At 45.5% G+C, this 25,069-nt stretch overlaps 1 protein-coding gene and 1 long non-coding RNA gene across 3 annotated transcripts in view; one reads left to right on the top strand and one right to left on the bottom strand.

Moving 5' to 3' along the window:
• MATN2 (matrilin 2) overlaps window positions 1–25,069 on the top strand; it is a 129,476-nt gene that overhangs the window by 100,752 nt on the left and 3,655 nt on the right. For both annotated transcript variants that reach the window (XM_036875696.2, XM_036875687.2), the window contains exons 8-15: window positions 136–258; window positions 2,964–3,086; window positions 3,328–3,450; window positions 14,338–14,460; window positions 15,693–15,815; window positions 17,884–18,006; window positions 22,173–22,586; window positions 24,521–24,673. In XM_036875696.2, coding sequence (XP_036731591.1) covers window positions 136–258; window positions 2,964–3,086; window positions 3,328–3,450; window positions 14,338–14,460; window positions 15,693–15,815; window positions 17,884–18,006; window positions 22,173–22,586; window positions 24,521–24,673 — 1,305 coding nt within the window. The remainder of the gene's footprint in view (window positions 1–135; window positions 259–2,963; window positions 3,087–3,327; window positions 3,451–14,337; window positions 14,461–15,692; window positions 15,816–17,883; window positions 18,007–22,172; window positions 22,587–24,520; window positions 24,674–25,069) is intronic.
• LOC118907293 (uncharacterized) lies at window positions 12,929–24,582 on the bottom strand. The gene is made up of 2 exons (XR_005022764.2): window positions 24,279–24,582; window positions 12,929–13,406 (listed from the first exon to the last, which is right to left on the bottom strand). It is a non-coding gene; the product is annotated as an uncharacterized LOC118907293 (long non-coding RNA).

Genomic DNA, 25,069 nt, shown 5'->3' with positions numbered 1-25,069 from the left:
TCAGACAAGCTCCTGGAGAGCAGGCTGTTTTCTCTGGCCTATGGTGTATCTTACACTGATGTTTATGTGACAGGCTGACCTCACAGCCTGGGAGAACCCAGAGTCTGAAGGAGGTTCTGTCCTTTTTCCCCTCAGGGATCAACTACTGTGCACTCAACAAACCACGCTGTGAGCATGAATGCGTCAACACAGAGGAGAGTTATTACTGCCGCTGCAGGCAGGGCTACACCCTGGACCCCAATGGCAAGACCTGCAGCCGTGAGTGCTCTGGGGCCAGGGTGGTGATGGGAGGGCAAGGTTCACACACAGCCCTGCACTCACCAGCAGCCAGGCCCATCTGAAGCTGCTGGGTTTCCTGTGAGCCTGACCCTCCTTGCTTCAGATTCATTACTCAGTTTCATTCATAAAATGGGACTGTTAACGCTACCTACCTCATAGACTGGGTTGTGAGGATTAAAAGCATCGATACATATAAAACACTTAGAAAAGTACTGCTAATCATGGAATAAGCACTCAATAAACATTCACTAGAATTATTATTTGCTGCTGTGAACACTGACTAAGTCAGACCAAGCTCTACTAAATACTAGATGTGTGACCTTGGACACGTTATTTAACTTCACCAAGCTTTGATTTTCCCATCTGTGTAAAAAACTGAAGATAATAATAGTATTGGTCTCCTAGAGTTCTTAAGGGGGAATAATCAAGACAGTTTCAATTTCTAGCACTGTGCCTGCACAAGGAAAACATGCGAGTAAAGATGATTGCTCATCATTATCACAGAGCCTGGGAGAGGGACCACTGCTGGCTCCAGGGCTGGGACAAGAGGCTGGTAGAGGCAGACCTCAGAATGCCCTTGGGCTGCCACAGAGCTGAACTGAGGGCAGAGCAGAGAAAATGGGACTTTCTGTGAAGACTTTTCTTGATTTTCTTGTGTAAGAGGCACAACAAAGATCCCTTTGGTGATGTAATGCACGGAAACTTGCAGGCTTTGCCAGCTGGACGGTTCCATCATTTTTTATGAGGCACAGTCTCCACTGGTCCAGACCAGCAGGGGTGGGTGCATGAGCACTGTGGTGGATGCCTGTGACCCTGGGATATGTGCAGAGGGGCTCAGGAACAGGGCCAGCTTAGAAGGGGCTCTTTGTGTGGCTTTCCACCCGGCAAGTGGCACATCTGCTCCAGCTTTGGGGACAGAGATAGATTGTGAATGAGAACAGTGCAGCTGTTCAGCATTTGGACTTTAAACTGCCAGGAGGGGAAGTTTCACAGTTGAAGTATTAGGTACAGAGTAGTCCTCAGGAAAAGTCGTGCTCCTTCAGTTTTCAGAGGGAGCAAAGTGCCTCGATTAGGCTTTCTAAGGACTCATCTTGGAGGTCAAATAACTTTTGAATCAGAAAGTTGGTGCTGCTCTACATTTGCCTCTGGATGTCCCTGAATCCTTTTGAGAAGCCAGCAGGGAGCAGGAGGTCTTCTTCTGGACACAGAGATGCCCTGGTGAAATCTGAGTCTATGCACATTCTACCTTTTCCCTGGAGGGTGGGGTCTTATAAGCCAAGAGCCCTGGCAGGTATCTCAGGGCAGGCTGGGCATGACCTAGCTGAGCCCACCTAAAGCCCCAGGCCTGCCTCTCCCTCCCAGCATGCCTTGGAGGAGCCTCGAAGAGCTCAGAGGAAGGGCCAGAAGACATCCCTTTCTGGGATCTAATAAGAACCAACTCATCAGCTTCAAGAAAGCATAAACCAAGCCCTTTCTTCCTAGACCCCCAAGGGCTGTGGTATCCTGCTGCCTTGCAGGCTCAGGGAGCCCCAGGCTGTGATGGCAGCAAACACTTTTCAGATGCTCATTCTGTGCAGAGCATTTTCCAGGCATTCAACTCACTTTATCCTCACAACAGCCTTTTGAGTATCTACATTCTTATCTCTAACGAAAGATAGGGAAACTGTGGCACAAAAAGATTAAGTAACTTTCTAGGGGTCACTTGACTGATAAACGGTGGTAGCAGGATACGAACACAGACTCTGGCTCCTGAGATCCTGCAAGTGTTTGCGGTCAGTACCTCTGCCAGTGGAATGTTCCAGAACCCACCAGCCCCAGGCCCTGCGGGAGTCAAAGCTGCCCACCTGATGGTCCTGCACAAGGCCTCAGGTGTCTTCCCAGTCTCTGGGTGTGCATTGTCTCAATCAAGGAAATCTGGGAGGCAGTGCAGGGCTGTGTGTGGGAGCCATTCACCACAGCTAGAGTTCACTGCCTTCAGTGCTCGTGGCGCCACAGGGCCAGCTGTGCAGCACCCGGGTGCCAGGACAGGCCACACATACAGGCCTGGGCTCATGGTTTGTTTTCAGTCTGGGTGTTCCAATTATGGGGGATTAAGACAATTTTTCTCATTTTCAGATATAAGTGGAATTACATGATTAATTCTTTCCCAGCAATACTTAATAAGCCTTCATACAGTGATTATTATGTGCCAGCTACTGTTCTGAGGGCCTGACATGTATCAATTCCTCTACTTCTCACCACATTCCCCTAAGAAAGCAATGACCATTATCCCATTTCTCAAGTCGGGAAACGACGGCAGAGAAGCCAAGAGACTTCCCAGCATCTCACGGCCAGAAGTGGTGGGGGTGGGCTTTGAGCCCAGCTAGCTTGAGGTCAGAACTCTTCTTAAGCCCTGCTCTGTCAGCCGTGTCAAGAGTGTTGCTCTCACCAACCCCAGCACAGGCCGTGTGTGCACTTTACTCTTCAAACAAAGAAATGGGAAGGAAAACAAACAAACGAGGATGATTTTTCAGGGAGGCCAGTTGCACAGGATAGAATGAAACCTTCTGCTGTGCCCAGTGAAGTGAAATGGCTCCTTAGGGGCTCCCTCCCAGGAGGCTGTGTATTTTCATGCCTCATTGCTGCTGTTGCTGGTGGGTATTGCCCCCTCCGGTTACTTTATTTCTTTTGTGTGACAAACGTAGGGGTGGATCACTGCGCAGAGCAGGACCATGGCTGTGAGCAGCTGTGTCTGAACACGGAGGAATCCTTCGTCTGCCAGTGCTCCGAAGGCTTCCTCATCAACGAGGACCTCAAGACTTGCTCCAGTGAGTTCCTCTCCGTGCTTCTCTGACAGGGAAAGGGTTTGCAACAGGAGTGAAAAATATGATGACTGCACAGGATGACAGATTGTGGTCCCCTCTTTCCTCTGCTTCAGGGGGATCGGGGGATGGCCTCAGGGGGCCGTATTCCTTGTGGGGGAGATAAGCATGATGGTGGTGACTTGCTTCTCATCGTCATTACCCAGAGGCCTCGCTGATGACCTCACCTGGCTGTTGGATTTTGCAGGGGTGGATTATTGCTTGCTGAGTGACCATGGCTGTGAATACTCCTGTGTCAACACGGACAGATCCTTCTCCTGTCAGTGTCCCGACGGACACATGCTCCGCAGTGATGGGAAGACCTGTACTAGTGAGTGTTCTGAGGTCTGGCGACAAGTGGGACTTGGTGCAGCTGGTTGGTGGGTGGGGTGCACCGGCAGACAGGTACCACACTGTGAGTCCACTCTCGAATTCACTGGCCCGTGGGAATGTGGCTAAAGGCCTCTCTCGGGGATCTTAGCCCTGGTGCTGCTCACCCTGCCCCAGACGTCCTTCCCCAACTTCCTGAGACAGCTCTTTCCTACTTCCACAGTCTGCCTCCGTCATTTGAAGCTGGACAGAGCCCTGTTTCTTGGCTCTCTCTAACCCCAGTCTGGCAGATGGTGGTAGCAGCCTGTGTTGCAGGAGAATAGTAATAATGTGGACCCCTTACTGACTGCTGTCTTCGTACTGGGCACTGTGTTAAGCAGGAGCATTCCCAAGTTCTGGGAATCCTGGGGAATGCCCATTTTGGGTGGAAACTGCAGCTTAGATTAAGCAAAGGCACTAAGGTTTCTTGCTGTTAAGTGGTGGGTGCAGACTCTGGCCTGTGGACACCGAAGTCAGTTCTGGGAGAAAGGGGGGCTCCTGAGCAACCTTCCCTCCCCCATTCTGATAATCTGGCAGCAGGCAGAGAGGTTGGCAGGGATGTTTCCCAGGTACATATTTCCTTGCAGCTGGTCCAAACTCATTCTCCATAAATTAAAAACAAAAAATGTTCCCTTTCTCCTTTACCCAAGAGTGCTGTGTTTTCTGCCCTGCAATCCTGTTTCCTAGTAGACCAAGATAAAGATTTAAAAATATTCATTTTGAGAGAATGGATCAGAAATGGAGGAAAAGGACCATAATTTACCTTCCCCCTCCTGCTGGCCTTTCTGGTTGTAAGACCAAGTTCCTTGACACTGATACAATGGTGGCCACAACCTAATCCATCCACCTTTTTGTGTCGTCTAGTCACAGGGGCAGGTGAGCTTATCTCACAGATGGTGTGACTCTCTAACTCTGCACCTGTGAGAAAATGTTCCTCTAGTTTGGGATAGATTCTTTAGTCTTCGCAAATGGGTCATTCATTTATGGCTTGCTGGTGGCTGCCTGCTCAGGTGCCTCCGGGAGCACTGCAGCCAGCACAGGGAGGGTGTGGGCACTGGGGTGTAGAAAGAAGGTGGGTGTGTCAAATTGCAGGGACTGCCGGTCAAAGCCAGATGCACTGGGTTTTGTTGATTTGTTTTAATTCTCCATTTTCTTAGATAATTCATGCCTTCTTTTGCCTTCCCCTTACTGTGATCAAGAGCTGACTCTAAGATGGCTGCTGGCCTTCTATGAAAGCCTCACGGCCCTTCCAATCAAATGCCACCCCTTTTCCTTACAAGCACATGCCCCCTGCCCCCAGGACCACATCTGGGTTTTGCCACTGACACTTTTAAATGTTGCCTGTTTTCTCACTTAAATGAGTTTGTAACTAATGGTACAGTTATATCATTCATATGCATAAATGTTCAACAGTGCAATTAGAAGTGTATTTGGTATGTATATATTTATGTATGGTTATGACTATATGAAAAGTTGTGAGATGATCAGATGGGTTAGAATTATCCTCAGGGAATGATGGTAACCAGAGACACATTTGAACCACTAACTTATACATACATGTGCTGTTCCCCAAATTGAAGGCTCTCTATCTGCCCCAGATGATTCAGTCTGGTTGCTCTATCTTGTAACAACGGGCTATGTTTTCAGTGTGGCTCTAGGGTTAGCTGGGGGTTGTGATGTATGTTTCCCAGGTATGCCAGATGACAAAGAGCCTGATGACACAATTCCACCTTTTTGGAAGAGCCTGCTGGGTTGTGGATGGGGGAGCCCACTCAGATCCAGCCAGGCCTGGCTCAGCAGCGAAAGGTGTCCTTGGCTCTTCATAAAGGCAGCCTCCACTTAGAGCCTTGATAGAAATGGTCTTAAGAACCCCTCACTCACCTTCCAGAAGGTGCTCTGAGCACTGGGGAGCAGACCCAGGTCCCCAAGGCCCTGAAACTAACTGGGCACTGTTACTCCCATACTCTGCAGGCACCTTGGGCTCTCTGGTCTCTCCCTCCTGCCCCCAAAACCCCAAGCTGTGATTGCCTAGATTCTCCCTAGGAGTCTTCTCTGCCTTGAGGGGTTGATACACAGACTGGGTTGAAGTGGGGAAGGAATGGAGTAGTCTCTTCTGTGAGCTGGAGCTGAGAGGCCTCCTTCCTCCTGTAGCTTCTAGAAATTTCCCTACAATAAACCTTTAACAAAGGCATCCCAGCATCAGAAAGACTCCTGTCATAGGCTAGACATGCACCGAGCACACTGGCGAGGGCCTGCCAGCTCCTGGAGGTCAGAGACTAGGTCTTACTTAGAGTCTGAATCCCCAGGCCTGGCCTACAGGAGATTCTCCAAAAAGTTCAATGAGGGAGAGAATGAATGGCCAGAGACCTGTCTTTCTATCCCATGCTACCTGGGACAGGGTCCACTCCCGGCTCGATAACCTTCAGTGCCTCTGTGCTGTCTCCCGAAGTAAACTTCCAGTCATGTTCCTCAGCTTGGCAATGCTGGATAGTCTTCCCTGGTCTCCCCAGTTCTTCAGGAGGGTGAGCCCTATTCTCTGGGCAAGTGCTGAACCACCAGCCTGTGGCTGACGTCACAATCACCCGCCTCACCCCAACAAGGGACTTCCTGTGTGCCCGACCTCTGGGAGCTCCTAGCCCCCACCTCTGCAGGCTTGGTAAGGACCTCTCCACAGCACTCTCTCTGCACAGATCTGAGGAGCCAGGTGGCAGAGTAGGAAGAACACTGAATTAAGGGCCCAAAGACTCAATTTAAATTTCCTTGCTTCCACCTTGGGTAAGGAAGTCGATCCTCTGGATCTGATTGCTCAACTACGAACTGGGAAGGATCACTTCCGCCTGTCTGTCTGGGTCACCATGTGGCACAGGTAGAAACATTCCTGGAAGTGCTTTGGGAACTTATAAACCACCATACACCCCTACAGTTCTCTTGTTACAATCTTACCTCCCACTGTCAGGCTGCCCTGCACTAAGGGGAGGGCTGAGGTGGCACCTGGCCTTGGTGCCTGGAGCCCACCTCCCAGGGCCAGGCCTGCTCCAGCTGGAGGGCCCCCAGAGGTGGGCTGCCCCGAGACAGAAGAAACCCAGGGGCCTGAGGCTGCCCTCGGGGTACCCTCCCTCCCTCTGGCAAGTAGATGGTACTGACAGGGATGTGAGCCACAAGCCGTAGAGCACGGGGAGACCCTGCTAAAGGCACTCCTGGTCCCACCACCACTGGCAGGCCAAGGCCAGCAGATGCTCCCCAGCTTCACTTCAAAGGGCAGAAGCAGCCCTGAATGAGGCAAAGGGGGTGTTACAGTCTGCTTGGGCTTTCATAACAAAACACCATGGGCTGGGTGACTTACAACAGGATGTGTTTCCTCAGAGTCTTGGAGGCTGGAAGTCCAAGATCAAGGAGCCAGCATGGTCAAGTCCTGGTGAGAATCCTCTTCTTGTCTTGCAGACAGCTGCTTTCTTGCTGTGTTCTCACATGGCAGAGAGAGATAGACTGACAGACTGGGAGAGAGAGAGACAGAGAGAGGAGAGAGAGAACAAGCTCTCTGGTGTCTCTTCTTGTAAGGGCACTAATCCCATCATGGGGGTCCCCATCCTCATGACCTCATCTAACTCTAATTACCTCCCAAAGACCCCACCTCCAAATACCATCACACCAGGGTTAGGGCTCAACATATGAATTTTGGGGGAACACAGTTTGGTCCATAGCAGGGAGTAAGGGGAGAAGACCACTTTCACCCTGTGTATTTACATGATAGGTTTGATGGAACCGAAGGAAGCTTAGAGATCTCCCCTTTCTTGTGTGGGAAATAGGCCCAGGAAGAAAACGAGTGGCTCCAGTCTGGCCCTGGGAAGCAGTGGCAGAGTCAGGACCAGATCCCCAGTCTCCCGACTCAGGATCTCTTGCCCAGAATGAGATGCCCTTCAAAGTGGATCTCAGTTCAGCTGCTTCTTAGTTTTCCTGAGCAAAAGCCTTTACACAGTTAACAAACTATTGGCTGATCCTAGTTTTATCATAAGAAAAGCTGGAAAATGGTGTAATTCTCTCTCTCAGCCCTGGTTACCCTCTTGGCAGGGCTGGAGTTCATTTTAATGACCTTCTACATGAAGCCCCAGACACAGGATTGTCATCTGTCATCACTGTAGTGCTGCGAGTCCACAGAACATATTACCCTGTGATTGCTGTGCCACAGGCGTACGTGACTCACCAGATGTGGAATCCAGATGTGGAGAGCACAGTCTATATCAGCATGGGGGAATACTAGACGTGGGCCCTAAAAACCTGTGCTTTGTCCAGAAACTTCTAATCATTCTGACCACATATGGCAGACCTCAATCATGATGAGGGTTGATTAAATGTGTGGACCTGTCTCCGTAAGTGGGAAAGGAAGAGGATCCTTCTTTTAGAGGAAAAATGCTTTCTTCCTGCCTCCTGAGGTTTTGCACACATCCTCTCCTCCACTTCATTTAAGTGATAGTCAATCCGTCTGCACGCTCCTCTCTGAATTTGAGTCCAGGTACTTCCTTGAGCTCTTGGTCCATTTCTTCTCATTCTCCACAAGTATCTACTCTGGATCTTCAGTGAGCTGGGCACATTGTGCTGGGAACTGGGTTTACCTGGTGTTGATGCCAGTTCAGTTTCTGCCCTGGCAGCTTAATGTTTATCAGGGAAAAAAGGTGTTAAAGATGTATCCTCCATTCCATGTAAAGAGACTTGTGCCACAGGAGGAAGTGGCAGGGGGACCCTCACCTGGTCTAGAGAAGGTCTCCTGAGAAAGAGAGGCTTCCTCTGACACCTAGAGATGATGGAGTGATCTAGCCAGAGATGGAGAGCATCGTGGACTGAATGCTTGTGTCCTCCCAAAGTTCATATGTTGAAATCCTAACCCCCAAAAGTGAAGATATTAAGAGGTGAGGCTTTGGGGATGTGATTAGCTCATGAGCATGGGACCCTCATGAATGAGATTAGTGCCCTTATAAAAGAGACCCTGCAGGGCTCCTTAGCCCCTTTTGCCATGTGAGGATACAAGAATTCTGTGGCCCAGAAGGGGGCCCTCACTTGACTATACTGGCATCCTGATTCAGACTTCCAGCCTCAGAACTGAGAGCAGTAGGTTTCTGCAGTTGACAGGCCATGCGGTGGTATTTTGTTACCGCCTGAACAGACTAAGGCAGAGGAGGAAGGGCTTCCCAGCTATAACAAGGAGCACGTGGGAAAGCAGGTCCAGAGAGCGATGGCAGGAGGTAGAATGTACTGAGTATTGAGTATTGAGTGCAAGAGAGAGACGGTTGAGGCATGGACCTGGTGAAGCAGGCCGGACAGATCACCTGTAGCCCTTAAAGTTACATTAAATTATTTGGAGGCCTGGTCTCCCTTGAGAAAACTATTTTAGTGTGTCTTCTGAGAATCTGCCAGCCTGTCCAAGTAGACTCTGCTGAGCCAGGATGGCCACTGGATGTGCACCTGGATCAGGGATCATGGAGGTCATAGATCTGTGAGGTAATCACACCTCTGCCCCCAGCTCAGCTGACACAGTTCACCTCTGCAGAGTAAGGGACCTTGGGAAAGTCCTGTCCCCTCTCTGGCCTTCAGTTTCCTCAACTCTAGCAACATTGGACCAGTTCATCTCCAAGATCCCTTCCAGCCCAAGGATAAGGATAGTGTTGTGCCTGGCACAGAGTCAGTGTTCCATAAACCCTTGCTGAATGAATGGGCTCCTTGCTGGAGTGCCCAGTATTCTACCCAGGCTGAAGGCATCCACGATAGTGAGATGGGGATGGTGGCTCCCTTTGTCTGTTAGGGAACCACTGAAGTACTTTCCTATGGGGGAGCCTCTGGGAGAAGCTGACTGCAAGCTGGCTTCCAGACCTGGTTGAGTAGAAAGCAGCTAGAGCCTGTGGTCAGAATCTAACTACAGTACACCTTTGGCATTCTCTAATTTACCATGCGTGGTTCTTTAATTTACAACCCTGCCATGCAGAAACGGGCATTTTGCTGAACAAACATGAATTGTGCACTCAGCAAGACTCATGTGTGGGAGAGTGAGGAGCCCAGCTGACCCCCCAGGGTTCTCATTTAGAACATCTGCACAAAACCGTGGGGCACCGGTCTGGTTACCCTCAATGTTTAGAGTAGAAAACTGAGCAAATATTTCCTTTGATTCAGCAGGTATTTCCTGGGGGCCTATTATGTGTCAGGCATGAAGTTAAGTGCTGGGAAATGCAGGACAGACATGCAGATATAGTCCATGGCCTCTTGGACATCAGACCCCGATGAGCCTAGTCTGGTGAGGAGGTGGGAGCACACCCAGACCAACCACAGAACTACTTGTTCAGTGACAGCTGGGACGCTGTAAAAGGGGGCAGGTGCCCAATGCTCAGAGGCCCGGAAAGACATCTGGATGTGGTGGAGAAGGAAGACGAGGCAGAGGAATGTCTGTAGCTCATACTGAGGTACTGAAAGCACTCAGAGCTGGGGGAGAACAGGTGAGATAAGGTGCCGGCAGGCCCTGTGAAGCTTGCCAAGGACTCTGTGTCTTATCCTAAGACCCTCTGGAAGTCTTAAAGGATCTCAGGCAGAGGCAGGGAGTGACTTGAGCAGATTAGATTTTGGGAAGAAGACTCAGGCTGAGTTGGGAATGAACTGGAGGGGTTGAAGGAGGGTATGTGGAAATCAGTTAGTAGATAATGCAAGAGCCGAAGAGGAAGATGATGGCATCTGGTTCCTGATTTGATGGAAGCATAGAAAAATCTGGACGTTTGGAAAGGTCTCTGAACCAAAGGTCTGCATCCACTGCCAGATGGTTTATTGGAATCATCTGTGGAGCTTTTAAAACATCCAGAAGCCCAGACAGGACTGGACCCCCTACACCCCTTGAAACAGAGACTATCTTACATTGATTGATGTAACTTCTTTGGAGGACAATTTGGAAATGTTTGTCAGCTTTAAATGTCCATACCCTTTAACTAGGCATTTCCACTTCTCTGTATTTATTTTTCAGGTATGCCTTTACATTGTATGCAAAACTCCATGCACAAGAATATCCATTGTAATAATTTTTGTAATACCAAGACTAGAAACTACCTAAATGCCCCCAGTAAGAGACTGGTTAAGTGGATTACAGGGCAGCCTTTAAAAATAATGATGTACAGTGTCAAAGGTGAGAGAGAGAGGTGTACTTTTAACTGTAAATCTTTATGTCCAATAAGAGTTTTTCAATTTTGAGAACTGGTTAGAGGGTTACAAGGCTACAAAAAGACATTTGTTAGGAAGTTTAGCTCCCACTCTTGCCTTGCCATCCTGTGCCCTACCCCCGCCTCCATCAGTATCTGGTGGTGGCCAGCCTCCAAATGGCCACTGGTGATCCCCAACTCCTGGTGTTCCCACAGCTGTTGGGAACAGCTTCCTTCACTGTTGGTCTGTGTGACCAACAGCATATGGAAACTACGGTCTGCTGCTTCTCAAATATGTGTCTTGCATGCTATCTTTCACATCTTTGGGGGGCAGCTGTGTGTGAAGCCCTGTGGACAGGCTCCAGTGAGGAGGAACTGAAGCCTCTGTCCATCGGCTATTGAGGAACCAAAGCCTGCCAGTGAATGTATGAGTAAGCTCAGAAGCAGATCTTTCAGCTCCAACCAAGACCTTGAGATTGCTGCAGCCCCAGCTCACAGCTTGATTGCAGGCTCATGAGAGACCCTGACCCAGACCCACCCAGCTAAGCCACTCTCGGATTCCAGACCCTCAGAAATTGTGTGAGATCATAAAGTTGCTTAAACTTTTAGGTTTTGAGGTAACTTGTTGCATAGCAATGGATAGCTAATGTACCATTTTTATTAGTTTATTATTTATCCTGCATGTTTCTTTATCTGAATAAAAAGCAAATATGAATAGATATTTTTATTTCCTCCCTTTTGTTACACACATAAAATATGGTGAACTATGTACCCTACTCTTTGCCTTTTTTCCCCTCACTCAATGGTATTTATGGGCGATTTCTTCATACTGTTACACAGAGAATGTCATCATTCTTTTTATAGCTGCTTAATGTCTCTTTGTGTGGAGCATGTAGTCAGCTAGTCCCCTGCTGCTGTGCACTTGGGTTGTTTCCCATTTTTCATTATTACAAACAATGCTGCCATAAATAACTCAAAAGTGTATCCTTTCATATGGTCCAAGGGTATGTAGGAGAGAATTCCAGAAGTGAAGTTGGCTGAGTCAAAGGTCCATTTTGTAACTCTGATAGATTTTGCCAGATATCCCTCCCTAGGGGATGGATGCCTTTTAGTATGTTTGAATTTTGAATCATGTGCCTGTTTTACCTTTAAAAAAATCTCTGCAGGTGATGCTCATGTTCATCCAAGGTAGAGGTATCACCACTACTCTACTCTCTTAATCAGATGCTCTGAGGGGGGTGAGGAGGGGCAAGGTGTAAAAACTCAAACTCTCCACACGCTTGGAAAGTGTGCAGACAGCAAAATTTCCAAATAGCTACTGATATGAAAGGCCAGGAAAACTCAGAAGCTAGGCTGGGAGCTCTGGGATGGTTTGCAGCCAAGGTGAAGACACCCTCTGTGGGCACTGGCTTCAGGCTCAGCAGGCTCCCGATAAAGGAAGGCAACACCCGTCCGCCAGGTGCAGCTCGGACCACCATGGCCCAGGGAAGACTGGAGGCCAGTGGCCCTTCAGGGTCTGTGCGGGAAGACTCAGCCACTCTCCAGAAGGAAGCCTGAGACGGAGCTGAGAGGACAGGACAGGGACACTCCAGAAAAAGGGGTGTGCTCAGGTGGTGTGTCTGGATTCTGACTTGACAAGGCTGGCCTGAAAGAGTTATAACTACTTCATTATGCTGGAAAATGGAGTATTCTTAATATAAATTCATGTTGGGGGAAAAACAATGCTCCCCTCCACAGCCAGCCAGCTGTCTGTATTATGGAGCACTCAGTTGTATCTCCACTCAACACTAGGTGAGGTGCTACCCCAAGCCCAAGCCATCGGGAAATGTTCTGCATTCATAATGAGTCTTGATTGTGCCCAGAGAAGTAAGTCATGTTCAGAACAGAGGAGAGGGTCCAACTGTCCTTTGACTCTCTTCCACAGTTATAATTTCAGTGAACATAATGCTTGGCTATTCTTCAGAAATTTTGGCAGTGCTTCTGCCCAAAGGAAGACAGGCAAAATTCCTTTCATGTTTGAAAGCTTACTTTAGAATGTAGCAATGCAATGTAGTTGGGGAAAACGTGGGATTTGTTATTAGATTACATTTTTAGTCTGGTGCTATCACTTATTAGTAATTGGTCCTGGAAAGCCATTAACCATCCCAAACCTTAGTTTCCCTAGCTAGTAAATGGGAACAACAGCTGCCTTAACTATCCCACACGATGGTGTTCAGGACTCCCCTTCAAAAAGATAAACTGCAAAAATCCCTACAAAAAAGTGTATGGTCTGTGCCTGATTATAAAAGTGATTGTGCACTTTGGAGCCTTTATTTAATTCTTTAGTGCATCTCCACTGTAGAAATTCCACTTGATCTGAAACGATTGAGTTGACTGCAGATTGCATATCATTCTCTTTAAAAGTTAAAAAGTCACTTCCCACCTGTCCTCAGTATAAAGCACTTAAAGTATCAGCCTGGTTTTCACACATTCACAAACCAGTTCCCAAGGAAGCCACTCCAGCCCTGTGGATGGCAGTGCCATTCTTCAGTTGCTCAGGCCTCAGAGTCATCTGTGGCTCTTCTGTCATATTTGTATAGAGGATGGTCTCTTCATACCCAGCCATCAAAGCTTGTAGGCTCTGCCTTCAAAATACAGCCACAGTCTGACCACCTGTCACCAGCCTGGTGTGGGGCACCAGGATGATCGCAGTAGGTTTCTTCCGGTTCTCCATGCTCAGTCCTTCCCATGCCCCATTCTGCACACAGCCATCCTTTTAAAACAAAATCAGTTCATGTCACTCCACTGCTCAAAACTCTCCAGTGGCCCCTTCTCTCTCAGATCTGATCGCTGCCTGTGAGTCCCATGTGGCCTGCCCCTGGTGGCCTCAGTGGCCTCATCCCCTGCCATGCTTGGTTTGCCTGGGTCACACTAGTTTCCTCGCCTTCCCTGAAACGTGCCAAGCATGCTCCTACCTCTGCTGTTTTCAAATGCTGTTCTTTCCAGCACCACGCACTCACACGTCTCTTTCTTCAGGCCTCTGCTCAACATCACCTTGCCTGACCACGGCATGTAAAACAGCAAGCCCTCCCCACGCACCAGCCCGGTGGGAACTCTCTCTCTGCCTCATCCTGCTTTCCTCCAGAGCACTTGTCCCCATCTGACAAATACATTTGTCTAGTTTTTGTCTTCCCCGCACCTTCCCTCACACCCCTGCTGCCAAATACAAGATTCATAAAAGCAGAAACTTTGTTTTATTATTATATCCGTAGAACCTAGAAGAGTGCCTGACTCATAAAATATTAGATGACAGAATGAACAACGCAAGAATGGATTACCTAAGTGTGATAAATACATACATACATAAGTAGATAAGGTGATACTACAGTTATATGATAACCAATGAAGTTGAACTTATTTTCTAATATTTATTGATCACTTACAGCTCTCTTTTTGTAAATTTATATCTCTCCTTTTGTAAACTGACTTTTCATGTGTTTTGCTCACAATTCCTGTGGAAATGATGATATCATTTTGTTTTATGTATTCTTAATATATTTAGAATTTTTGCTCAATGTTTTGAAATTGCACAGTGGGATAAAGTACTGCTTTAAGGTATCTAAAATGTATTTTAAGACTGAATAAGTTACAAATGTATGAAACATTTCCCTTTTCTGTCTCCCTAATTCCAATTGGATTCTTAGAATTGGACTTTTGTGCTTTGGGGGACCATGGCTGTGAACATTCCTGTGTAAGCAGGGAAGACTCTTTTGTGTGCCGATGCTTTGAAGGGTTTATACTCCGTGAAGATGGGAAAACCTGCAGACGTAAGTTATTATTGGAATTGGCTCACATTAATGACATGAAATCTACTATCCTCATCTCTGTGTAAATCAGTTACTCTCAAAAGCTAATGCCACAAGACCAGCTGAATGTAATATGTGATCCTGGATGAGAAAAATGACATAAGGTGAAAAAACAAAGGAAATATAAATAAGCTATGGACTTTAGTTGATATTAATGTATCAATATTGGTCCATTAATTGTAACAAATGTATCACACGAATGTAAGATGTTAATAATATAAATCAAGTATGGCATTAACAGAACTCTCTGTAATATAGTGTCAACTTTTCTCTAAATCTAAAAGTATCCTAAAATATAAAGCCTATTAAAAGGAAAACAAACAAATGGACAAATGAAAAAGTCAATGCCAGAGCTAAAACTGAAGTTGCTCATTTACTGTGGCAAGAAAGTGGTTTAGCAGTGAGATCTAGTGGAAAGATGTACAGTCTGAAATCCAAGATTCTATCAGCATCTAGCTGTGTCATTCATGAGCTGGGTAAGTTGCTTAACTTCTCTGAGCTTATGTTTCTTCATTTTTAAAAATATTGTTGTTTCTGATAGCATAAATCCCTCACAGAGACCACCTTCTGTTCTGATGAGGCCATTCTTACATCTCAGAAAGCGACACCCTTTAGAAGGGGCCAAGACATGTCTCTCTATAATCAGACAGGAGTGTGTAACTCTGAACAAATGATTTCCATCCCTATCAGTCATCTTGTTCTCAACCTTCTCAAAACACTTTTGTGTTAACATATTTGAAGAAAAGATAGGTAACTGGAATTATTATTGTCATTTTTCAGACAAAATGTAAGGCTCCAAGAGTTTACCTGATTTTTCCAAAGTCATACGTCAAAGCCAAAGAAGCCAAAATTAGATTTAAATGCTGCTAATCTAAATTGAGGTTTAATCTCCTAAGTAATCATACCAACAGTGTTCCTTCTGATAGCAGAAACTATGTCTGCAAAAAGCTGGTATGATGGATGGCGTTTTTATGAGTTGCTGAAGCAGCTGCTGGTGATGATAATGAGAACGTTTGAAGAGTTAGCTCGAATTAGAGCCGATGAACTTTGTCCTCAATTTTCTCTTCCTTCCCATGGATCACTGAGCTCAAGTGGCCCTGAGTCCAGTGGCTGAGATGGATGGATCCTGAGGGGTGAAGCCCGAGGAAAATTTATGTTGGTGAAATTGATTTAACTTGCTCTGCTGTCCTCAGGGAAAGATGTCTGCCAAGCAGTAGACCATGGCTGTGAGCACATTTGTGTGAATAGTGATGACTCGTATATCTGCAAGTGCTCGGAGGGATTCCAGCTCGCTGAGGATGGGAAACGCTGCAGAAGTAAGTAGCCTCCAGGTAGAGACAAGCTTTTCCATCCGTGGGACTTGGATAGTTCTATAACTTCATTTAATCTTTAAAATCTTCCTTTAAAATCAATGTCACAATTACAACTTCCTGCGTTGGGTGCTCTGAAAGGGTTTTGCTGCTGATCAGTACAGTAGACCCTTAGTTTTTCAGGAATTTCTCCGTCGAGGCCTGAGTGTCAGGCTCCTTGCTTCTTTTCATTTTCTCCCAGCTTGGCCCTTTCCACAATTGTGTGGTTGCCCAGAGCCTATCTCAGTCCCTGGCTAGTCACTGGATGGAATTAGAATTCCTGCCAGAAATCACTCTGAGGATTCAAGGATAATTATAGCACTTTTCCTTCATGGAAGACTTTATATGTAAGGGTAGAGGGTGGGAAAGAGGCTGAAGAGATTTTCTGTGGGTTTCATTTACCCATTCTATCATTTGCTTCTGTAGCAACAGATTCTGGGAGTTTACTTAGAAAGTGTACTAGAGTTTTCCAGAGAAGGAGAACCAATAGGGTGTGTGTGTGTGTGTTGCAGCACAGCAAGCAGGCTAGAAGAGCTGATGTTGCAGCTCTAGTCCAAAGGCAGTCTGGAAGCAGAATTTCCTCTTCCTTGGGAGGATTCATTATTTTCTCTTAAAGCCTTCAACTAACTAGATGAGGCCAACCCACATTATGAAGGCTAATATGCTTCACTCAAAGTCTACTGACTTAAATGTCAATCTCATCTAAAAAATAACTTCACAGCAAAATCTATGCTGATGTTTTAACAAACAACTGGGCACCATAACCTAGCCAAGGTGACACATAAAATTAACCACCACAACACCCAAAAAAAGAGGGAGATGGGGCACATGAGCCAGGGAGATGGGGCACATGAGCCAGTGAGGTGGGCATTAGAAGACCACAAGGCAGGGATTTTTTCCTCCAGATTCTGAGCTGTTAATCCCTCTTTTGGGGGTTTTTAACACTGTCTACTTGCTTTTGTGACACACCGTTCCAGTGGTCAGAATGGCTCTTTTTAGTTAAGGCAAAATTAAATCATATGCTTTTGAAGTTGATGTTTATGCACTTCCTCACAGATTCCTTTGAGATAGCTGGGAGCACTCCCCATGTCAACAAAGCTGGGTTGGGTGGGACTTAGTGGCCTCATTCTTTCACCAGCAAGAGGGGCTCCTGTGTTTAGCAAGAAGTTCTGTTTGAACAAGTGCCTCCTGGGACCGGGTCCTGACTCTGCAAGGCTCGTGGACAATCCTGTGTTTTGCCTTCACACTGTGGTGTCTCTTCTGTGGGGGCCATGTCTACAGTTCCGCCCATCGTGTCTGCCTGAGCCATTTGTTCCTGCTTTTATTTCTATAAACCTGAGCATACACACATGCACCACTTATTCATTCAACATATTTTTTGCTCAGTAAATTGCTTCTACTTCTAGAGCGATCTGTAGTCACTTGACACCAATTTTGTAGGAAGCTTCCCTTGTTAGGGAGCTAGTGAGAGAAAAGAACAGTGGGCTTCATGCCGTGGGGGAGGAGTATCTGGAGGCATCATGCCTCAGCTGTGCTGGCAACTTGCTGCAGGACCTTCGGCAACTGCATGAGGCTTTTTGAGTCTCTTTATTTATACGTTGCTTAAGTACCCCTGACTTCCTCTTCTCACAGAAAGTTGTGAAGATTAAAGGGCTGTAACTGCTCTGAAGAGTTTATGCACCTCATGCAGAAGTGCTCATTAGACGGTTAAAATTGGAGCATTTGGGATGTCCGTGGGGAAAAATCAGTAGCTTGGGAAAACCAAAGCACATAAGCAATTCCAAAAGTTAATAAATCCAGGGCACACAGCCACCCAGCTTATCAGTCAGACTGTGGGAGCTAGAGATTTCTGGAGCTTTTCTCTCCCATGCTCTATCCTAAGTATTAGAATGAAAAATGGGATGTTAGAAAGGAGGTTTGAACAGAGATGGGTTTTTAAAAAATGGCTTACTTTTGAGATCTTCCCTGACATGACTACTCAATCCAGCTCATTTCTACTCTGATGGGGTCCCTCAACTCCCTTCATTTCTCTTAGGGAAGGATGTCTGCAAGTCGACGCAACACGGCTGTGAACACATGTGTGTTAGTCGTGGCAGTTCTTACATCTGCAAATGCTCACAGGGATTTGTTCTAGCTGAGGATGGAAGACGGTGCAAGAGTAAGTGATCTGAACTTGGCTTTCTGCTTTAGTTTGGTTTGGGAGCAATTGCTTTTGGAGTGTTTTCAAGAAACAAATCCCTCACCTCTGCTTCTCCCATGAATATAAATGTGCATGCATAAATGCAGAATGAGGAAGAGAGAGCTTAACTGCAGCCTCTGTGAAAAAATTTTTGTTTTTGTTGATAGTGGATTTCACTATCAGCCAAAAGGCTAGAGTGAGCTAAGGCTGAATATGAGTATCTGGAATGAGGGAGGTAAGACTTGTACTCTACTCCGTGCTGGAGAATTACACTCAGTCCTGGGCATTGCACTTTAGGAAGAGAGAGAGGGATCAAAGGTTTAACATAAAAAAAATTTAAAAACTCCAAACTTAAACAGAAAAAATCTTCAGAGACTTATTTTATAATCACAGAGTAGAGAAGACCTTTCTAAACATGTCATGAAGCATAAAAGCCATTTTATAAAGGAGAAAATATATACTGTGAGAAACACACTCACTGGTCCAAACTCAGTAAGTGGATACAGAGAAAAAGAGAACAGCGGAGTGGGGCTTTAATGATGGTATTGCAAGATTGGTGTCTGGTGAGCAGGCATACCTGAGGCCTTTGGTGCCAAGTAATTTATTTCCTAGTACGCAGCCCCTCCCCTGGTTCCTCATTGGCTGAGTACTACAGGGTTCATGTTCTTTCCTGGATGTCGCCTAAGCCAATTATATTCACATTGGGCCTTCTCTTACATTTGTCTTAATTTCATTGATAGGTTTAAAAAAACTCAAACAGTTATAGCCAGGCCCTTACCCATTCCCCACCCCAACCCCCACTCTCAGCCCGAGCAGCTTCCTGGCATATTTTCCACCACATGGCCCTTTGTTAATACCTTACTGTTAAAATGTTTAAACTTCCTGGTAGGAATAAATCACATTTAGGTTTTATGCTTTTTTCTAACAATAGTAATAGATTAAAGCTATGATACCCTTTTTTACCTATTAGTTTTTGAAAGATCAGAAAAATTTGATGATTCCTTAATGCTGACAAAAGCATATTGTAATAGGCAATTAAAAATTTATCACTAGGCATCTGAATAGGGACAATCTTTAGGAGGGCATTTAGGCAATACTTTAAAAGCAATACTTTTAGTTTATCCAACAGATATGTGCATGTGTTTACAAAGCCATATATACAAGGATATTTCATGCAACATTACTTGTAGCAGCCAAAAAGTTAGAAACAAGGTATGTCCATACATAAGAGATAAATTATGGTTCAGCTGTACAGTAGAATATTTCACAGCTGTTAAAAATAATGAAGCAGCTCTACATGTATCCTCAAAATATTTTAGGTGAAAAAAGCTTTGTGTTGAATGGCTTTTATATTATCATTTATATATTTTGTAAAAAGCTCCCTCTAACATACATTTTCTCTCAATAGATATGTAGATAAATACACATACACATATATGCCCTTTTGTAATGCCTAATTTGTTCCATGTGCATGTATTGTTTTTTAGAAAAAATTTTTTAAAGGATAGTGACAAACAAGATTTGGAAAGCATCATGGTGAGGGAATATAGTACAATGTCAAGTGAAAACCAAGGGGAGAAACTGGCAATCTTTGTAGGAAAATACCAAAGTGACAGTCACTTTATTCATGATTTGTATGATTCCCCCCAGGGAAAGAAAGGACACTGGGGAAAAGTTGCAGCTCAGCACAAGGAAAAAGACGTTTTTTCTCAGGGAAGCTGTGTATTTAATTTAGTTATGATCATGAACATCTGTCAGGGAAGCTGTAAAATAAATTTAGTTAGAATCATGAACTTCAGGTCAGATAGACCTGGATTTGAACCCTTATTCATACTATTTGTGTGAACTTGCACAAATAACTTCTCAGAGTCTTCATTTCTTCATCAACAAAATGAAGATAATACTTCACAGAATCATCATGAGGAATAAAAGAGATCATGTATTTAAAGGTGCTTAGCCCAGTGTGGGCACATAACTAAGTGCTGGGCAAATTATGGCTATTGGGATCATCAACAACAGAGATGTCCCAGAATGGGGCTTCAGGGGTTGGGTGATGAGTTCCCCATCGAGAGAGGTGTTCAGACCCAGGCTGAATGCCTGCTGGGTAGGGATGTTGTAATGATGTAACCAACCCAGCCTAGGGACCTTTAAATGTTTTGTCCAGTCCTGAAATTCTGGAACTCTGAAAATAAAGTTCTGAAAGCAAATCACAGCTCCATTCCAGTCTTCTTGACTTATCCACCAAAAGAAAATGCTCGAGTATGACACCTAATACACAGAGAGTGGAGGAACAAGAAGAAGGGGGAAAAAAAGGACTTCTAGATTGTGTTTGAAATAATCAGTAACTTGAGATAGACTTTTATATAGTAAGGAAGCTTACCTGTACCTTTGGTAATCACACATCTAAAGTCTACAAATAAACAGAGAGAGAGAGAGAGAGAGAGAGAGAGAGAGAGAGAGAGAGAGAGAGAGAGAGAGAGAGAGAAAGAGAGAGAGAGAAAGAGAGAGAGAGAAAGGAAGAAAAGAAAATGCCCAAGGTAAGTTCGAGTGTCTCTCCTACAAACAAGTAGCCAGAAAGGAGGGCTTCTTCCATAAGCGAAAGTCTGGTATTTCTTGCCCTGCTGTTGTTCCACTCTACCTAGCATTTTTGTTCCCTGGAGAAGCCTTCTGTGCCCCTCTGCATAGAGGCTGCAAGAGTTGGTTTTGTTCTGTAGGAGAACAGCATATGGGGAAGAGGAGAAAGACTTGCTGCTGGAAAACTAGTCTCGTATTTCTGAGATCTTCCTGAAGGTGCCTTGAGCAAGTGCTGGAGAGCCACATGCATGCCGCCTAAGAGTCTTTACTTGATTAAAGAACAAGCTATGAATGTAAATGAAGCTCTGAAGTGGCCTTTTCCTCTTTCACTAATAGAGTATCAATAGGTTGAGTAATGAGGACAAGGGAAGAACTCAACCACCCAACACACACACACACACACACACACACACACAGAGGCAAGTTACTCAGGCTAGGCACAGAAATATGCTTGTGTATGTCTTTACTTGCTTATATTGTGCTTAGAGAAGACAGCTGTTTGATATATCACAGAAAAAAAGACAATGTTATATCAAACACTGTAGACTGAAATGAGATCATCCATTTGGGATCTGTAAATTTTTCTGATGAGGCCCTAAATAACAACAACAAAAAATCTCTCCCTACACAGATTGCTTAAGTATTTGCATAAAGCTTGTACTGTCAACCACCTGAGTTTCCTGAAAAGCTTCCATGTAGATAAGAATTCAGTGATAATTCATTTTTAATCTTTAGTAAGTACTTAGAGGCCTACCCAATGGAACACCATCTCTTTCATTTATCCTTTAAACAAGCATTTATTGAACAGCTATTGTGTGCCAGGAACTGGGGGTACAGAAATGAGTGAGACATGGCCCTTGAGGAACTGGCAGAGCAGAGGAGCCCGAAACATAGTCAAATAGCCATCTTACGGTGTGGAGTCCTGCCTAGAGTGTACCGAACGAAAAGCAGCTCAGTGTCAGCGATTCCGCCTTGCCCACTATGTCCATCCTTCTGTGCCTGTCTTGCATGAAGCAGGAGCTCAATCAGCAAGTTTTTGTTGAATGAGTTAGTAGTGTTAGGGGTATGCAGAGAGTAACTAATTCAAGCTGGGTTACTAGGAAGGCTCCCTGGAAGAGGTGAGGGCTGAGCTGAATTTTAAGACTGCTTTTCTCCAGTGTCTGTCAGAATGGCAGCAGTGAGGTGACGTCACCCTCCTGGCGTGAGGGGTTGCTGTCAGACCCTTCAGTGCGCTCTATACACAGGCCCTCCCAGACCTGGCTGTCATGACCCACGGCACAGTGAGGACCTGGTTTCCTAGAAAGTCTGTGCCTCTGCTGTGTTTCGCCTGTGAAAAATACTTTAATCAATTTGACAATCAACTTAATCAGTCTGACATGTAAAACCAAGTGTGAAAATTACTGTTGCTTATCACTCTCCCAACATTCTGTCTGGCCTGTGTGTATTATCTAAAGAACAAAAGTGGTTTTCCAAACTGGTTAAGCCTCCAAATGAAGCATAATTTTCTCCTAATCTTATACATTAATTATTTTTTATCATTTAACTATCTCAACTTTCCTTCTGTTCTGTAGGATGCACTGAAGGTCCAATTGATCTGGTCTTTGTGATCGATGGATCCAAGAGCCTTGGAGAAGAGAATTTTGAGATAGTGAAGCAGTTTGTCAGTGGAATTATAGATTCCTTGGCAATTTCCCCCAAAGCCGCTCGAGTGGGGCTGCTCCAGTATTCCACGCAGGTCCGCACAGAGTTTACCCTGAGGAGCTTCATCTCCGCCAAAGACATGAAAAAGGCCGTGGCCCACATGAAATACATGGGCAAGGGCTCTATGACTGGACTGGCCCTCAAACACATGTTTGAAAGAAGTTTTACTCAAGCAGAAGGGGCCAGGCCTCTCTCCACACGGGTGCCCAGAGTGGCCATCGTGTTCACAGATGGGCGGGCTCAGGATGACGTGTCCGAGTGGGCTGACAAAGCCAAGGCCAATGGTAATATGGGATGGAGGTGTGGCTGACACCACTCAAGGTTCAGGTTTCTTACTCTCCCCTGGTAGCCACAGGAGGGAGATTGGTCAGAGCCTAGAAAAAGGCTTCCTGCCATCTGCTGTTATCCACCTTTACAAAACTGCCACCTAGAGGCCTTAAAGGGACCCCCAGGAGTTGAAGGACTCAGGAAGGATGGGAAAGTCTCGCTGACTGGGTGGTTGAAATAGACAGACTACACCAGAGTAATGATCCCCTGCAATTTTCTAGCCAATGTGTAACCTCCAGCAGAGTGAGTCAACCCAGCACATGCTGTTTAACCACAGATAAATACCTAACAGCTCCCAAACACTGTTCAGCTTTTGTATCACCTGAAGAGTTTGGTAAAAATATATTCCTGATGGGAGAACTTTTACTGGTATGTTTTTCCTAAAACTAATGCTTCAAGTGAATACTCTGAAAGCACACAGCCTTAAACGAGCAAATACTCTCATGCTTGCAGGAGGCAAAAGTGCACTTTTGAGGAAATTAGTATGTTGGAAGAGATTATGACTCTAAGCTCACATTGTTCAATAAAGCCCAGTCTCTTCTCTGAAATTTTCCTGACCTCACATATAACGCACGGGGAGATTTGAGGTACTTCAGTTGTGTATAGACCTGAAGTGTGGCTTTTTCCCTAGCTCAGTGTAGTAGTAAAAAAGTGTCCTGCCCTGAATCATCTGGGTAGATTATAAAACTGGCTGCTCATACCCAGTTCCTCTGCTTCTAGACTAGCTTGCTAGAGCTCAGTCAAACCCACAGACACCTCTAGCCTGCATTTTTAAAGTACTGGGGGAAGCATCTTGTCTCCAAAGACAGTGGAGAGCCCTTTTATTGGTCTCATTGAGACCAGCTACCCTACTCTTCTTCCCCCCACTCAAATTTCCACAGGTCGCCCAAAGGCAGGTGGTAGGGAAAACAGATGTGTATTTGATTCTTGAAGCAACAAGATTTATCTGAAGAAACATCTTCTAATGAATTACTCCTATGCATAGCTAACACACTCTTAAAATTGTAGTTATCCTTTTTAGGAAGCTGTGCAGAAAGTCACTGGTCTTCCAAACAAATATGCTGAACTTGGCGACTGACTTTACACAGACTTAGTACAAAGCATAACTCTTGCCCCTTGGCTTGAAGAGCCATTTTCATATGTATTTTTTAAAAATCTAGCCTAATGAGCCAGAATAAGATATCAGTGCTGAAAAATGTCAAAAAGCAAGCAGAACTTAAGTTCTTACTGTGTTTTACTTTCAGATGAAGCGTATGTAGGGGAAGATGATTAAGTTTGCTTAGAAAAGCTTTTGGAGCAATCTCATATCCTTGTGGAAATCTAAGGTTGATTCCTTGGGTTTGATCTGTTTCTGGCTTTGGGGATTTCCAATGGTCTGCGGTTTCTCCTTTTCAGCTTAGCATCTCCTCACAGTCTTTGTTCTCCCAAGAGGGGTGGGCAGAATGCAGTCGCCCTGGCCCCAGGTCCCTTAAGGTTCCCATCCTGTACCTTTGACAAATAGAAACTAGGTTATAAGGTCATAAATTGACCTGCTTCTTAGACTACCCCCAGAAGAGATTCCATTTAGTAAGCCATAAACTAGTGCTTATTTCTACTTTATCCACAAGGCTAACTGAGGCCAAAGTGGAAGATTTGTTAAATGACCTTACCCAGAACTGAGCAACAGGCTGGAGGACTAGCTGCTCAGCTTCTCCTAGATGCCTCCTCTCTCTGGATCCTTCTCTGGGTTCATAGAGCCAAAATAAAAATGGTGGAAAAATAAAGGAAAGTTGACATGGAACCTTCAGATCACACCACTTAACATCTAGCTGTTGTTGGGTAAAGTACACACAACTTCCAGACTGGGAACACACTCTTAACTACCTTGTTCTTAATTTGCTCTGTACCTTAGGAATAACTATGTATGCTGTTGGAGTAGGAAAAGCCATTGAGGAGGAACTGCAGGAGATTGCCTCTGAGCCCACAGACAAGCACCTCTTCTATGCTGAAGACTTCAGCACAATGGGCGAGATAAGTGACAAGCTAAAGAAAGGCATATGTGAAGGTACTGTCGCTGATGTTGAGAGCTCAGCACACAGGGCGGCATGAACTCTGAATGAGAAATTCTCAACCCACTTCTTCAAAGTACTCAAAAAAGTATCTCCCTGGGTGTGCCAGGGCCTGTGCAAAACAGGGGAGTGAGAAAGACAAGAGTACCAGCTAACACTGCTTGAATGCTTGCACTGTGCCCAGAGCAGTGTGATGAGTGTTTTGATCCACCAGCATACTTCATCATCACAAAAACCCTATAGGAATGCTCACTTAACTAAGAAACAACCATTACATCAATCAGGAGAGTTCCTGTGCAATCTCATGATATGCCTGTAATTGGAATAGGAAGGGATGGGAGTCCTTTCAAGCCCACTGTTGAATATTTAAAGAATGCCTTCCTATTTACAGA

The sequence above is a fragment of the Manis pentadactyla genome, chromosome 3 (genome assembly GCF_030020395.1).
Source record: "Manis pentadactyla isolate mManPen7 chromosome 3, mManPen7.hap1, whole genome shotgun sequence".
In the NCBI taxonomy this organism is placed as follows: Eukaryota; Metazoa; Chordata; class Mammalia; order Pholidota; family Manidae; genus Manis; species Manis pentadactyla.
Note: the sequence above shows the minus strand (reverse complement) of the source record. Positions and strands in the feature narration are given on the sequence as shown.